General features: G+C 39.2%; 1 protein-coding gene across 4 annotated transcripts in view; it reads left to right on the forward strand.

Moving 5' to 3' along the window:
• Positions 1 to 17,493, forward strand: part of rnf111 (ring finger protein 111) — a 39,485-nt gene that overhangs the window by 9,994 nt on the left and 11,998 nt on the right. For all 4 annotated transcript variants that reach the window (XM_056748136.1, XM_056748152.1, XM_056748144.1 and 1 more), the window contains exons 3-5: positions 7,477 to 7,603; positions 14,249 to 14,406; positions 17,229 to 17,450. In XM_056748136.1, the coding sequence (XP_056604114.1) occupies positions 7,477 to 7,603; positions 14,249 to 14,406; positions 17,229 to 17,450 (507 nt within the window). The remainder of the gene's footprint in view (positions 1 to 7,476; positions 7,604 to 14,248; positions 14,407 to 17,228; positions 17,451 to 17,493) is intronic.

Below are 17,493 nucleotides of genomic sequence, written 5' to 3' on the forward strand. Positions count from 1 at the left end.
TTTTGACTAATGTGAATGAGGAGGACGACTATTTTTGGGACAGTGTCTGGGATATTTCTTATGTTTGACAGCTGAAGTGAATCATTCACACTGGAAATATTAAGTTGGAGAAAACTTCTATGTGTAACAGCTCCTTCCTCCACTTTCACCAGTTACAGTCATTATTTAAGCATTGACTAAGCAAATTCCGTCCATACGTGTCATTTGTTGCTAGCTTAGATTTTAATAATGTATTCATATTCTGTTTTACTTAAATAACATGTATAAGTGTATGTTTGTATGCAGTCACTCAGTGGAAACACAAAGGGCACATTGTCAGCAGATTGATGCATTCCCTGCAGATGTCTTACATGGTACTTCTATCCTTGGTTGTAACTGTACACCTTTCATGACCAACACTGAATCAACTTGTATATTCAATGAGCTGTGTTCATTCCTCCAGCTTCCTTTTTAGGGCAAAATAGATGTAAACAATTTATATATAGAAAAAGGATTTATAATCTAAATAAGGTTTGACATTTTTCTGTTCTAGTGTTCAACTCAATATAAAATACTGTTTATTTCAAGCATGCATTTTTCATTACAAAAAAAATTCTTCCTACAAAAGGTTCTCTGTTTTGAAGGCTGTGTTTTAAAGATCCCATTTCAAACGATCCCATTTTTCAAACTTTAGTTAGTGTGTAATGTTGCTGTTAGAGCATAAACAATACCTGCAAAATGATAAAGCTAAAAGTTCAGTGCCAAGCGAGATATTGTCTTTAACAGAATTCGCTTTTGAAGGAATACAGAAAAAAAAGCGAATCGTACTATAGCCCTCTACCTCCTGGGTACATGATGTCACAATTCCGAGTGCTTTTAATAACCTACGCCCAAAGGAATATGCAAAAAGGGGCGAGGTCTTCCTTTGAGAAGAGGAAGAGCAGCTGGAGTAGTGTTTGGTTATCAGAGATGGTAAACATTTGACTGAACTGCTTGCTAAACTACTTTCACTTTCATCACATTCCTACAGCTTGTAATAAGAAGTCAGCTACATGCATTCTAAGATAACCAACGGTCAACTAATAGCTTCCATGACTTTAACATCGGCTGTGAAAGCTGTTCTGTGTAATACACTGATATTGTCTGTGTGTTTTCTTGCCTCTAAAACACTTCCATGAAACATCCTTTGAAGTCCTTCTTGCAAATGTCTCCTGGTCAATCTCCTTGTTTTATTGTCCAACTCGGGTCCAATATAAAAAGGCAAAACTAACGCTTCTATTATAAGTGTTAATTAATATAACCGGTCTGATGCCACATGTACTAGCAGACCTCTGTTACACTTCGATCGACTCGCATGTTTTTAACTGATAAAGTGAAGCTGACACCATTGTTAGTGTTTATTGCTAAAAGCCAAACTTTATGAATACATGTGTACTGAGAGGGGCACAGACCAATCACAAGAGCCTGAGAAGCGGAAGCTCGTTAATATTTTGTGGGTGGGACATCTTTATACACATACACGCACAGTCTAAGCGGGAACCAATCACGACCGACCTGGTCAGCTTTACCAATCAGAGCGCTTCGGAAGGAGGGACTTTATATAGACCGGTAGAAATCCAGTCGTTTTGTTAGAAGAGGGAATGTGGTGAACAATTGACTTGAAATATAAAGCATTCTTTCTTAGTTTAAGTTTTCATGAAGCAAGAGCAACGTTCAGTCGGTCATTATGTTGCTTTTTTAATGCAGTTATTATAGTACAGCCGCAACTTGCGTTCACAAACAAAGACTAAAATGGAAAAACTGCATCAGAGAACGTGCGTGTGTTCGGGTTTCCTGTTGAGGAACATCGAGTCCTCCCCCACCAACGTGCTGCTGCTCTATATACCACACCGATTATTCTTACCTAACCCTTCTCACAGATCCAAACCTCTCTCTGAAGCGCACATGTACACCATACATTTAGAACCATTCGAAACGTATAACAATATGTCTGCACTTGAGCATGCATCATTCACAACCTGTCTTAGTGTACATAACCAGTTTTCTAGTGCTTCCTCTCATACCCCACTAGTCCTCCACACTAGCATTTTACATGTGTACTTGTGAATTTTACTCCACTCAGTAGAGAATAAATGTTCCAGAATAAATTCCAGAATAAATGTTTGTATTTTCATAATATATATTTGTGACATATGTGATTAATCACGATTGATCGTTCAACAGCCATTAAACAAAGACATAATAGACTCTATTAACCTATAATAGATAATAGATTTCTTTTTGCATTTGACATGCTTACCTCTGTGTTGTTGGATCCTGATCCTTCTTTCTAAATGCAGTATTTAATACTCTAAGGCAGGGGTCTTCAACAGGGGGTGGAACTGCAAGGGGTCTGCTAATTACCGCTTACTCACAGGCAACTTTGCAAATTTGACAACAAAATGACACCACACCTGCATTGCAAACTCTGACAGAACTATTGTACGTGTTTAAAATCAATGAAACACGCACCGTGTAGTACTGATGGTGCACGTCAAACAAGTTTCCCCAAAAATAACACAGACTCGTTGCATCATGTTGCTCTCCTCAGTCTGATATGATGCTCTGTGGAAACAAACTCATTCATTTTCCTGTTACAGCCGCGACAATGCTGATCCACGAGTAAGACAACTGAGCTTAAAATTATAAAAAAGCGGTGTTTTCTGCAACACCCAGAGAGGCAGAAGACAAAAGTAGAATAGTAGAATAGTCTTTGTGCCATTAACCAGGGTCAGTCATCTCATCAGTCAACTCATCTCAGTGTAGATTAATGACAGAACACAAAATAGATTTGTGATAACTGAAATCAGTACATGGCATAAGTATGACAAGTGAAAACTTGAAATATGCAAAAACGTACTTCAACAAATCTTTCAAACTGTCAGAAACAAGATTCTCTGGTCTGATGAATCTCAGTTTCATGCATCATGTCTGGAGAAAACCAGGCACCATCTCAACAGTAAAGTGTGGTGGAAACAGCAGCTTGATGTGGGGGTGTTTTTCAGCTGCAGGGGCTGGGGCATTTGTCAGTGAAGAAGAAAAGCTCAAGGGCGCAAAATACAGACATAATGATCATGAAAACCTAGCCCAGAACATTCAGAACCTCAGACAGGGCAGAAAACAGCTAAAACAATGCAAGAGTGGATTATGGACAACACTGTCTATGTCCTTGAGTGGCCCAGCTAGTGCTTGGGCTTGAAGCCAACTGAACATCTCTCTAGAAACCTGAAAATGTCTTTCTACTGATTATCTCCATCCAACCAGACAGAGTTTGAGAGGATCTGAGGAGAAGAATGGCTGAACATGGCCAAATGCAGATGTGTAAAGCTTGTCACATCATACCCAAAAAGATTTGAGTCGGTAAAGGTGCTTCTACCAACTACTTAGTTAAGTGTAAGAGTACTTATGCAATGTACTTATTTCATTATTTTACTTCTAATAAATCTGCAAATTTCTAAGTCACATCTGTTTTTTGTTTTGACATAATTGTACATGGATTTAAGATTAATGTAAAAAATAATTTAAAGTAGTTTAAGATTAAGGTTAAGCAACCAAACAAAAGGTGTAGCTCAGTGGTAAGAGCAACAACTCCAATGTCGTGGGTTTGATCCCAGGGGGTTGCACATACATGGAAACAATTGTATAGGATAATGAAATTTAAGTCGCTTTGGATTGGCTTCTGCCAAATGCATAAATGTTAATGAATAAAATGAATGAGGAAGAATACTTTTGCAAGGCACTGTATGTGGTATCATCAATGATGATGTGTTGTGCTGATCTCAGGGCCCTTCGATGGAATTCAATTTGAAATATGTCTGATTCCTCTGCAAGCTTCGAGCACACATTAGGGCTGTATTTAGTATCGACTCGTGCAGAGATATTGTAGAATAGCGCTACCTGATAAGCGGAGTCCTATGAATGACTGCACAAAAGAATAGTAATAGTATTTATTTGCTGGCACAGAATAACCTCAATCTTTTCTGAGAAAGTAAATGTGCTTCTGCACTTTATTGCATGTAGAGTTAATTTGATCATTCCTAGAAATAAATTGACTAAATTAGTGGAAGGGACATCACATCCACTCGAGCAGCATTGGGCTGAAATCTAATTAGAGTTAAAACCTCATATTTCTTACTGCTGGGAGCTCTGTGAGGGCTTTGCTTTTCCCAGGGGTCTGTACGTGTTAAAGTTTTTCGACAGTAAAATTATCCCTCTAAAATTATTATAGTGGTAGGATAACTCGTAACTTGACAAAATTTACAGCCGCTTCCATCTAAGCAACCCTCTATCTGCTGGAAATCACACTTGTAACTTTGGTGTGCGGGTAGGTTCACAAGCCCCGCCCATCACCTGCTTTACGGCATTTGTCATGTTTTACTTGTAGCCTGGGTGAATTTAGCCACTAGTTCAATGCACGTTTTGGGTGACTGCAAATGTGCTATGCGCTAATGGCTAACAACCAGCTGCTACCTCAGAATCTAGTTTGAGCTATAAGTGTACCCCAGTTGTATACCCCGCGGAAGCCAAAAGAGTGCTTTAGTACATGCACAGTTTATGAAGTGACATGATGGTAACAGCGGTTTCTGCTTAGTTAACAGATTCACGTGTATTGTGCTGCCCACGGGGAAGCCTGTACAGCGACCACAGACAATTGTACTTATCAACCACATGAGGGAACCATAAGCAAAAGTTCTCTAATGTTACCTAAAGATAAAACTTATTCTAGAATTCAAATCAAATTAAATCTTCTGCTGCTGTACTTAATGTCTCTCATTTTTGGTACCTTGTCTGAGATTCTATATGATAACTTGGACATACTTAAAAAAGACATTAGTCATATAGAATTTCCACAGGATAGTGAAGTATAGTAGTATATGTTTCTTTGTGGTATTTTATGTTGTTGTAATGTGTGGTGGTTTGCTTTTCTTGTGGACAGCATGGGGAACGGGGTAAGAGCAGGGTGCTAAGCAGCAGCACTCAGTGGGAGAGTCGACCTTAACAACACAACCCCAGAGGATGATGATGAATCTCCCAAGCCACAAGCTTCTGCCTCGGTGCACAAACATGCCTGACACACATAGAGCAGCACAACAACCTTACGAAAAGTCGATGTAGAAATTTTATGTAAAGTATATAGTGGTTGGCGGCTTGGCGCACATGCTTCAACGTGTTGAGTCATTGTGCTTGTTTAGGCAAAGAAAGTTTTACTTGTAGCATTTTCCAAAAGTAGCCAAATGAAATCTTGTTTAATGAGTTTAGAGTCCTGTTCTCATAACATTAAGGGTTTTGCATCATTTGATGATAATTCACAGCCTAAATCAAATATCTTTTTTCACATACTTGCGAATTTTGTTGGTTTTGAAGAATATGGAGCGTGAGTGGAAGTTGTTAGTCAGAAGCACTGAAACATGTACCTGCTATGTTTGTGAGTGTGATGTTGAACACACACTGGGCCTCTTACATTTACATTTAGTCATTTAGCAGACGATTTTATCCAATGCGATTTACAGAGAGTTCAGTGAGCAATACTAGAAGAGAGAGGATTCGTTTTTTTTTTGTCTGTCTAGTACATATTTGTCTTGTCTCTTGACACCAAATCCAGGGAGAGCTGGTGTTAAAGAAGGAATGAGAAGTCAAGCAGGAGAGCCCATCTGAAGAGTGATGAGTGATTCTACTACAAAAGCCCATGCCAGGACACTGTACATTACATTTTTCTCTGACCTACATTTAGTTCACACACACACACACGCACACACACACACACACACACACACACACACACACTGCCTGAAGCATTGGCTCCATTGTGGCACCATAAATTTAACATCTATAGCTACATCTAATATCGCTTTAGCTCTAGATTAATGTAGAAAGATGTAGTTTAGAAAACCTGTTGAAACAAGGATTACTATACCTTAGATGTTTGTCCATATGCTTTTTTATGTCATAAAATGTCCTTGGATTCTGTTGGATTTGCAACTTTTTTTTATTAAGGGGACCTTAATATCCCCCCCGTCGGAATTGATTAACAGGGGCATCTTTATGAGGGCATTTTTATTATTTGAGTTTAAGAAAACAACATTGCTGTAAAATTGCAGCAGAGAGGAACAATTCATTTATTAACCCTGTGCAGTGAACCCCATACTTAACTTTGCCTTTTAATACCTGATAAATGTGATTTGATCTGGGAAAAGCCAGCCTTTTCCAAAACAGCTTTTATTTTGCTCATACCTAGTGTTTAACAAAAGTAATGGTTATGTCGGCTGATCACTGTGATTTTCAGAAATGGAATTTTGAGAAAAACTGTTTTAAAGTCGGGGATGAAAAAAGCGATGAAAATAAAAGCACAACAGTCAAGTTTCACAATTAGAAGTCATAGTCTATTAACAATTCAGTATAAACACATTCTCTTGTGCTCAAATATGTAAAGCCAACCGTATGAAAAGGGTTTGAAGAAAGTGAAAGTAATGCATGGTGTTAACATGAAAATAGTGCTGGGCACACTTAAAGAATGAGAGCTATGTCAGGAGCACTAAAAGCACTGCATGACTACACAAGGAGACTAGATAACTTTATCCTGAAGAGAAAGTCAACTTAGTAAGTAGTGAAACACGTTTTCTATGGTTTGTGATGGGCATGGTGTATGAACTTCTGATGGGTCGAAATCGCATTCACATGAGCAGCAGGCCACCGGGGAGCTCCCACTACTTCAGACGGCGAGCTCCGCCATCTCACAATAACATTGTTTAAAATACTTTTCATGCCGTAGTTTACACAAGACAAGCGGGAAATGTGCATTGATACAGCTTCGTTCTTCAGGTTATTTGGTTACTTTATATTTGAACTGTCTTCGTAGTGTTAGGAGAGGGAAAGCTGTGGGCGATTTATTGCACCTCTGCTGGTCTGTCCTAAACATCAGATTTGCATTATAAATTGTTATTTTTCATCAATAAACAAGCAAATTTTGAGAGTTTAAATATTTAAAAAGTAAATATTCCTTCGTATTTAAGGCCCTATTTAGTTTTTTTTACTGTCCAACAACAATTTTATGTACATACCAGTATAAAAGCACTGTTATTTTTTTATAATAGGAAGTTGTTATTATCTCTCTTCTTGACTGAATCTCAAATGATTCGTTCGGTGAATTATCCATCTAATCCCTACTCTGATCTGACCGTCTTTCTGCTGTGATTGGTCGACCGCATGCAGGTTCGCAAATGGAACGTAGGCATGCATTACACGGATTGACGCAAATCTGCTTCGGAACCGAAATGACAGAATGACAGACAACTCGATTCAGAGTCGACTCCTTTTTTTTCCCTTTGTTATTCGTTCACTTTCGCCTTTACATCTTGGCAGCCTGCTTACATTCACTCACAGCAACATTACTCACTGCATAATGGACTCTTATTTAAATAGTTACTCTTCAATGAACTACATCTCCATGTTGTTTCTCAGGTGTGCTGGATGAGGACGTTGTTGTGATTGAAGCGACACCTGCACCTGCAGTACCTGCAAATGAAGAGATCAACGTCACCTCCACTGACAGTGAAGTGGAGATTGTCACCGTTGGAGATGTCTTCAGGTGAGATTTCACTTCTCTTAGATCACTTTATTTGAGGATGGTTGTTGACACATCTAAAGATCCTCTCTGGATGTTTGAAAACATGTCTGAATAGAAGCATCAGGTCTGTGGTTGTATAAGGGTCTGTGAGTCTCCAACTGAGGAACTGTTGGTCCAGATGAGATGGCATATGAAGCTGGCATTCTCCATCATAAAAGTATTCCACAGAGCTCCCAGCTGTTACAGATAGTACATATAGTAGGAAAATTCATCGCCTGTTTTCACTTTCACTGGACAAAATCGAACAAGCCCAGCATTGACCTGCAGGAATTTTTCCTGTTCAGTACGTTGAGTTGAGTTTTACTGTTCTGTGTTCAATGTGCAGATTAGACTTGGAGTTGGCTGCATCATGTGTCCATTTAATACATGCCACAGCCTTCAGTATTTTGGCTCGGTTTTCCTTAACTGTGTCATAAGGTGCTCTCAGCAGGCCTGCCCTTTTAAATCTGATAAAAGCAGATATGATGTGGTTTTGCCTGAACTGCGTTTTCTCTTGATTTGATTTCAGTGTCCCGCTTCTCTCTTAATTGTTATTGAGGCGTCTGTTCCCGAGCTGAGAGTCATTGCTCGATTCCCTTATTCCTTTAACGGCTGCCAGAAATAGTGCCGTCCGCCGCTGCGCTCCTGCTAGCAGAGTCATTCAGATGCGCCAGATGAACGCTGAACTGTCGTCATCACAAGCTGTGCGTTGGAGGTGTAATGGTCTTTTTGTGTTATCTGTGGACCTGAATCATTTAGTCGGGGTTAGATGAGTAACTCTCCAGGCTGTTTCTTTACTGGTCTTGTCCCATGTTGTTCACCAAAGGTTGTGAATGAGGCGAAATCGGGTCAGAGAGTACTAAAGGAATGTTTATCTAAAAGGCACATGATGAAAGAGAATTTCATTACTTGATCACATGAGTTCTGCTGGTGCCATGTGCTTGTGTTTTGTGGCGTTGCCCTTCTAGAGAAGCTTGAGAGAGGGAGACAGGGTTTTTTCCTAACACCTTATAATCTTTAAAATGACTCGCCTGCTGAATTTGCTCTCGTGTATTAGGTTGTCCAGTTATATCAAGCAACATCAGCACATACACCAAGTTCATCCACTATAAAATCAAAGATGTATCTCTACTTAAATCAGATTTTCCCTACTCCACTCGCACATGTTTCTCTCTTTCCCTGCATCAGTAAGATAAGCTGTCTCATTTGTTTTCTTAAAGTTCACACTATTATGACGTTTCACACAACAGGAATGGAATGCTGCTGGAATCAGTCGGTTCTGTGCCATTATACGGCTTAAGCGTCAAGAGCTGTGTCTGTGTACTTGTGAAGGGACAGTGTGTGTGTGTTTGTATGCAGGAATGTAGGCTTGTGAGTGCTGATCTGCAGGTTGTGTGTATGCTGTGGAGTGTGGTGTGGTTTGGATTGGTCTTTACTGGAGGGGGAGGGAGAGGCATAACAGCTCATGAGAGGAAAATATCACGTGATCTAGGTCAGAGGAAAATGGGGGTCTTTTGTGTGTGCGCTGCCATGGTTGAGAATTGAGAATAGGTGTTTCAGCCAGAACTAATACATTCAACTGTGATTTTAACTATTGTGTGTGTGAAAAAATATTATAACACATCACGTTATTCAAAATATTGATCAAATATATGGAAAATGAGCCTAATTTTGTGGATTAAAAGTAGGGCTGGACGATTAATTATCGTCCAATTGGACAATTTTAATGTTATCGGTATCGATTATTAAATCAGGCCGATATATTATAGCCGATAAATTATAAATAATTTCCTCTGGTTCAACCACATCAGGTGTACGCTGCTCGCAGTTAAAATTAGGGATGCTCCGATCCGATATTTGTATCGGAAATCGGCGTCGATACTGAATAAAATTCTAGATCGGGTATCGGTGAAAAAATTGCACCGATACCCGATCTAGCTTAGATAAAATTTCTGCTAGGCGATGTAAAAGTTCCTGGAGACACCGGCGCTTAAACTCTCTCGTGGCTGTGCTTTGCGAAGCGTGTGACATCATACGCTAGCAACGTGCTCTTTACGTAGTGTGCGTGAACAAGCGAACATAGCTTACATTGAGCAGCGAACAGCATGGAGCGACAAAAAATATCTGCCATTTAGATTTACTTTAGAACAGCTACGCCAACAAGTTACACCGCTGTTTGCAATACATGCGAAGTAAATGTTCCGAGGGGTGGTGATAAAGCTGTTCATTATAATACTACTAATTTAAGCACGCCGAGTTCAATAAGCTGAAGAAACTAAAACGAGACGGTACGAAGCAGCTAACTTTGGAGGAGACAACGAAAATAATTCAGAAATTTCCATCTAGTAGTGTGAAAGCAGCGAAAATCATTGAAAGCATTTTGAATTTCGTGGTAATGGATTTGCAACCGCTGTCCGTCGTTGCGAACAATGTCTTCAGACTCCTTATAAACCACCTGGAGCCGCGGTACGACATTGTGAAGCGTAACTGAGACCTGAACTGTACCAAAAAGTCTGCAAACATGTATACGAAAAAAATAAAGATGTTAATGCGCTGAGTTTTGGGGATAATTTGACTTTGAATTTCTATTTGCACCGACTAAACTATTATATCTTTTTCCGTTTATTTTTACATGTGCAGCACAAGCTAGGGAAGCTAGTGTTTTGTTTATCTTTCGGTGTTGGATGTTAAATTTGATTTCCACTAAACTTTAGCTTAGTTTAGTGGACTTTGCTTTAATGACTAAAGCATTAAAAAGAGCTGATTCCTGTTTGAATATCTAAAGCAGTGAAGCTATTGCTTTTTTGCTCAATTTCAGCTGCTTTATTGTTTATTGTGCATTGATTTTTTAAATTATATTTGCACATAACAGTTATTAAGAGATTTTGTTTCCATTTATTAATACTTGTCTATCAAGCTAGTGAAGCTGTTATTTTATTCAGCTGCTTAATTTGCACTTTAATTTTGAATATCAAGTTTAAGATAGTGAACATTTTGTTTTATTTTGCTGGTTTAATAAATAATTCACAAAATTTGTGAATCATTTGTTTGTTATTTTGTTTTACGGGGTCAGGAAATTAATGTTAAGTCGAGCTTGATGTCTTGCACAGCAATGCACACAGTTTATTAAGTAATTGTGCACTTTAAAAATGTTACCTTAGTATCGGATCGGTACTCGGTATCGGCCAATACTGAATCTCAGGTATCGGAATCGGTATCGGAAGCAAAAAAGGTGGATCGGAGCATCCCTAGTTAAAATCCAGTACAGTACTGTCATTCTGTCTTGATCATTCACTCTTATTAACAAAACATTGATGATGTGCGTTTGTCGTGGTCGTGCTTGCTTGTATGTGACAATAATCAATGTGCACTGCACTAAGTCCATGTAACTAGATTTGGACGCCGAATCCTGTATTTAAAATACTATAGTATTTGCTTTTTTAAATTATAGTGCCCTTGTATTAAATTGATAAACACTGTATACTATAGTAAAGTTCATTCTAATAATTTTACTGCAGTTTACTACGGTAAATTATGTGGACAAATAAACCACTGTTGTGTAGAAAAAACACAGAATATATAAATATTTAAATAAATTTAGGTTATCTAAAAAGATCTGGCCCTATTTTGTAAAGCAGTTTTAAACTTTTTGCCATTTGATTCAGTCTCAGAAAATGTTATAATAATATTTATATTCTGCATCTGGCTTCCAGTGTTTAAGAAAGGTATCAGCCAAAATGTACATATCGGTACATCATATCGGTAATTCTGTCAAAATCACTAATAAATGCAATCATTTAGTTGAAGGAGTACACTGTAATATTCCTCTGTTGAAACGAGGAGTACGTTGTTTTTAGTTTCCCATCTCTATTCCCTGTCTCCTACCTCTAATACTGTTTTTAACATGTTGATGTGTTCTCCACCCATTGTAGCTTTCTTCAACTCTGTTACAGAGCTCTCTCAGACCTCTTTTTGTCAGCATGTTGTGTAGAATACTCGGCTATAAAATATGACTGCTGGCGTTAAAGCACTTTAAACTGTCATTATGTAGGGCAGGAGGATTCAGTTTTTGCCTCCATCAAGAAGCCCCATCCCCTCTCTCGTTCTGGTTTCCTCTTTTCTCTCCTCCCTTCCGCTCCGTAGTCTACAGCCATGCCTGTGGAAAGTGCTTCCTGAGATGGATGTGTGTTGTGCAGCAAGAGTGGTCTCATGTAATGAGTCCCATCTCCCCATGCTGACTGGGTCTGCCTCAGCTGAAGGAGGGCCTCTGGGTGCCTAAGGTCAAAAACATGACCAATAAAGCTTTTCCACTGAAAAACATTTTTATAAGGAAGCCTCTGTTCATGTTGTTGTTCTTTGTTTTGTTCTTGCCTGAATGTATTTATGTGGCTCTGAAATCAAGATGCTGTTATGATTGGCCGGTTATCCTCTTAAATGACTCTGGTTCACCATCCTCTTGTCATCATAGCACTATTTTTAAAAGCAGAATCTAGCAAAATGAAGTCATTCTGTATGGACTGTATTTTTGTTTATTCTGTATGGACTTGACTTGTGTGTTTTGCTGAAATGAATGACTGGCCTACTGTTAATGGAGCCCTTGAGAAATGTCAACTCTGCACAGAGCCCTTGCTTTGACCTTTCTGGGCGCTTCAGAAAAGCACATTGATCACATGCTCTCGCTGTAATCCCTATAGTATGTTTGCAAAGAAAGACACTGTGGAGAAAGACCCACATTTCTCAAATTCCAAATAATTCTACCCTTTCTCATAGACATCTCCCTATCATTTCATGTGTTTACAAAGCCTATCCTTGCCATAAAATCCAAATGCCACGCAGGTATAATTTACAGAGGAATCCCAGGCCTGATCGTGGGTAAGTAGAGAGAGGTCCCGATGGATGTCTCTGTGCCTGCCTGTGATTTTGTTAGGTACAGATCCTTGTCACAGACAGGTGCAGGTATTACTTTGCACTCGCAGTGTGTCCGTATAGTCTCAAAGCTTTTACAAACTTGGGCCCTTGGGTGTATTGGGTGTGATTTTATTAGAAGTGCTGCAAATATGCAATTATTTTGAGAATTAATATCAAGTTACTATTGACTTAAGATGTAAGGTTCCGTTTGGTTTGATGCATTATATATTTTAAATAATTTTGAGTTTAAATTCTGATAGATGACCGCAGTTAAAACCTTTAATAATAATGTTTTGATTTTCCTGTTTTTTGATGTATTCATTTTTAATTTATGAATGTTTGCTTTAGACCCTATGGGGAAGTTAAAGAAGCTTCATTATCTGTGTGTGTTTACAGTGACCTAGAAGTTTTTTGTGTGTGTGCGTGTTCGGTTAAAAAACTCTGTCTTAGGCCTTAGGATGATGTTAAATGGATAATTAAACTTCAAATTTGTATTTACAAATTTGTAAATAAAAAGTAATGATAAAATAAATTATGACAGTATATCATCTGCTCCAGCACATCTAGTTCAGTATTTTATTGTATTAAACAGTCACTAAGTTAGTTACTTTATCGTAAAATGTTAGTACAAGATAACTGACACAAGGACGTTCTCAAGGAAACTATGCATTCTGCAGTTGCTCCTCTAATCTCAGGAGAATCCCTCTCCATGCCTGTTGGTAATCATTTTGTTTTGATGTTTTAATGATGCAATCTGTGGTTAACAGGCTCACCAGTGTTAGGTTGGGACGGCAGGGGGCTTCCCCATTCTCTTGACACAGGGGCTTGAGACCTCTAAATCCCAGCCTGGAGAACAACTCTATTCCCAGTTGCACTCTGCTTTACGGCAGTCGGGGCCGCTGTGCCCCTCCTCTGGAATCGGATCCTCGCAGAGGGGCAGAATTCCAAGAGTGATTGAAGAATTCCAGACTAATTGTGTAGAATTCTGGAAAACTGCCATATTGTTTAATTCTCAACCTCGTAAACAGCAGTTATTTAACATTTCAAAATAATTAAAAATAACTATAGCAACATGGTAACTTCATATGTTTTATGTATTTTATGAATTGGACATTTTATGAATATCCAAGTACAGTTGCTTATTCAGAATATTTGAAGTAAGAAAAATGCATGTGCTATTTGCAGAAGAGCATGATCTATTTTACATGAAATTGCAGCATAACAATAAATAGTCACATTGGCCCCTCCCCTTTCCTCTATGCACAAGCTTCTCCACCTCTCACACTGTTTACACCAGAGAGCACAGACTTTGAGGAGTGGCTCTCTTCTCAGACAAAATAGCCTTCATTGTTCACATTAGATAAAATAAATGTTGGTCAAAAAAGATGATGAAAATTATTTCTTAAATGTATTCTCAAAGGCCCCAAATAATGTTACCAGACTTTTTTTATTTGTTGATTTCTTTTCGATGTCAGATTATAAGAGTGTGGAAAAAATCAGGTTCAGGTTCAGGTCACATACTCTCTTATAGGTTCATAATATTTGTTTGCGTCTGGCTGCTCTAGCTCTCATGTCAGCTTGCACTAATGCACTTCTACAGTTTGCTGGAGACAACAAAAGGCCAAGCCTGCTCCAACAGAATCCAGGCCAGATTATGCTATTCTTTGTTTTCAGTGTTGATTTGAAGTTAATCTAAAGTACGATCTGTGTGTTTTCCAGGCCACGCTCAGTGGGAAGTCATGGCAGGATGCACTGGGGTCCAAGCTGTTCCCAGAACCGAGCTCAGGAGGGGCGTGGCCGCCATCGCCTGTCCACAGTCATCCAGCCACTCAGGCAGAGTGCTGGAGAGGTGGTGGACCTCACCGTGGACGAGGATGGTAAGGAGACCCCTTCTTTCATCTAGATTCATTTAAAGAAAGCTCTTCAATCGGGCTTCAACCACTGTAAAACCGTTTTTTCCATTTTAAGAATATATCTAAATGACGTCATATGCTGTCACTTTCAGATGCAGAAAATTGAATTCACGCACTTATGATGTCAAAACTAGATAATTGTAATTCACTATTAGTACTCAGTGTGCATGGCAATTGGGGACATTGGGATAATTAAGACGTCAGATCTAGGTCTTCGGTTTATTATTGTTGCTAATAGATTTTTTTTAATCAGGTTTCAGGTATTTTTATATTGGGCTCCCTTGACCACATTTGTCATGATGTTGTGAAGTTGAAAGTTCTAAAGGAAAAGGAGCATGAGTGGTATATGGATCCATACTTTACATGTTTGCACTGGCTGCATTCACGAATATAAAATTATTTAATTCATCAGAAATTCCAAAGAGTTAAAAGACAGGACCTCAACTGGATTTCAATATCTCCCCATTTCACAACAAGAAAAGGCCTTTTGAATAGTGTTCCCGTTCATGACCTTTCCTCTTGCTTATAAACGAGTGTAAGAGGTATCCATAAGATGTAACCACGGCTGAAACCAGATACACGTTGCGTAACCAGAACATTTAAAAACTCTTTTTTGGCTGAGACCGGAATTTGAGGGAGAGACTGTGTTCAGGCTTTAATTGAAACGTAACAGGTTTGATGAGTATTTGACGAGTGTCTGCCTGACTTCAGGGGTTCAGTGATGGTCTTTAGGTCTGGATTAAAGAGATGGGAATGAAAGTTAGAGCAGCCCGTTCAACACTGCGTGGGTTTGGGAAATATTAGATGTCAGATCTAATCTACTCAACTTTGAGCGAGCAGTCCACTCTGTCTCTCTGAGCGAGTGGGCGAGGCATGAATCTGGTAGATTCAGTCGGTGTTGTTCAGTGCTGTGGATTGCGGTCGTCTGTGTAATAATGAATAATCTATACCGTTTCAACATGCATTCTGGCATGAATTGCCTCTGCAGCTGCACAGCATTCTCAGATTGTAACAGCCACAGACCAGTGGACAGCAACAGCATTCTTTTGCTTGTGTATGTAATTTAGTCTAATTCTGTTTTCATTTGCAGGGATCTTAATAAAGTCTGTCTGTTATGCAAGCTGCCGCTGAATCAGCCAAAGGTTTCATAGATTGACACAGTACTAGTTTAGAAACCAATTAAATTGCCAGTCATGAAAAAGAATTTCAGTCCTTGTGGTTTTGTCATTAATCTGTGATAATTTTCTAAATTTCAAGGTTTGTCAAAGAAGTAACTCATTTACATAGTTTGTTTTGATGTACTGTCAAGAAGACTCCGGGGTCTATAGATGTTGGTAAGGGACCAGAGCAGACTGAGATATGATTGCATTTGCATTTCTTTTGACGGAGTTAGAAATTAATTTACAAACATGAAAAGCAGACGGATTACTCACAATGGAATGTCAATGGGCAGCTTTCCTCATGGGTCCTTGAGTGTGAAAATGTACACATACTGATGTTCCAGAGTTTGAGAAGGACATCTGCAGACATTTGCACTAGGGATGAGTCACGAATTTCGAATATTCGAATAGTATATTTAATTATCGAATTTCGAATAGTGTGTGCGATCTTAAAAAACTCGCCGTGTTTTCACGTGTAATGCGTTCATGTTACCAAAGGGTGGCGCTGCCAATAACAACGCACCTCAAACCTAAAGGCTGTCAATCAAGAGACAGTAGAGCAAAACATTTTCCCACAAGAATTTGTAACGAAGTTACGCACACTGTAGACCCGCGTGGCATAACGGAAACTAAATTGATATCAAAAATGTGTTCTGTGTGTGGGGGTCTTTAATAAAATGAATGAGAATAAAGTGCAGTGCAAACTGGGCTATGCAAAGCTGGCTTATCGTGGATCAACAACTACGATGCACAATCATTTGAGGGCGAAGCACCCAGCAGGTCCATCCACAGGTCAGCAATCAGTTGCTAGTTTATGGTCAGACCAACCAATTTGGATCCCAAACGGGCGGAGCAAATAACGGCTCTAACTAGCAAGATGATCGCTAAGGATATGCTTCCGATCGGCTTTGTCGGAGGAGAGGGTTTTAAAAATCTAATGGAGTTTGTTCAGCCCGAGTTTACTGTTAGTCTGGAAAAACGATCACTGCCAGACTGCAGAAACATTTTCATGACAATTGAAACTGAAGCCTTATGAACTATTAATGCATGAAATCGCTCCGAACTGTTAATAAATGCCGTCATTCGGTTAATATGTTTTAACACGTTTTAAGTCTTGTCTAAAATCTTTATGGCTTTAATATGTTTTCCTGATTATTCACACTTCTGTTTTTTAGTTGGTATAAATGTGCATGCTCATATTTTACAAGGAAATGTCCTAGCATTATGAGCGGTTGATGCTGATCGACGTACTGTTAATAAGTGCGGTCATTCGGTTGTTAATATATTTGTTTCAGCACGTTATTTTAATGTATTGCTTAACGTAAGATTGGATATTCCATAATACATAAAGCAGTGTGCCGTCATACTGATTTGAAGCGTAAATGTTCTCTCTCTCTCTCCGTTTGTGTGCGTGTAATACTGTAAATGCGTCCAGGTGTGGGAGGGGTGCGAATTTCGAATAATTTTCGAATAGTTCTCATCGATCTTCGAATATTATTTTTGCTTTAAATGCCCATCCCTAATTTGCACCACTTTAAAGTTATGACCGTGAAAGAGCTCAGTCTGAGAGAAGGCTCACTCTTCATGTTTCTGTTTGTTTGTGTGGTTGTTTTGAACCATCTTTAGATCTTACAGTTGTGCCAACCACATCTGACAGCACACACCCACAGCTGGTCAGTTCTTCCTCATCATCTTCCTCTTCTCGTAATGCCTGTACCTCAGAATCGCCGCAGGAGGGTCCTGGTCCCTCCAGTAGCTGCTCGGCAGCTGCCCCTGATAGCACACTGGCAGCTCAGAGCCACAGTGGAGTGCCAGGACCAAGAGTTACCAACACGACTGCCACTGAAGGTAAACTATTTCGTAATAGATAATGGCAATCATATGTTATTTG

Source organism: Triplophysa dalaica, chromosome 1, assembly GCF_015846415.1.
Source record: "Triplophysa dalaica isolate WHDGS20190420 chromosome 1, ASM1584641v1, whole genome shotgun sequence".
Taxonomy (NCBI): domain Eukaryota; kingdom Metazoa; phylum Chordata; class Actinopteri; order Cypriniformes; family Nemacheilidae; genus Triplophysa; species Triplophysa dalaica.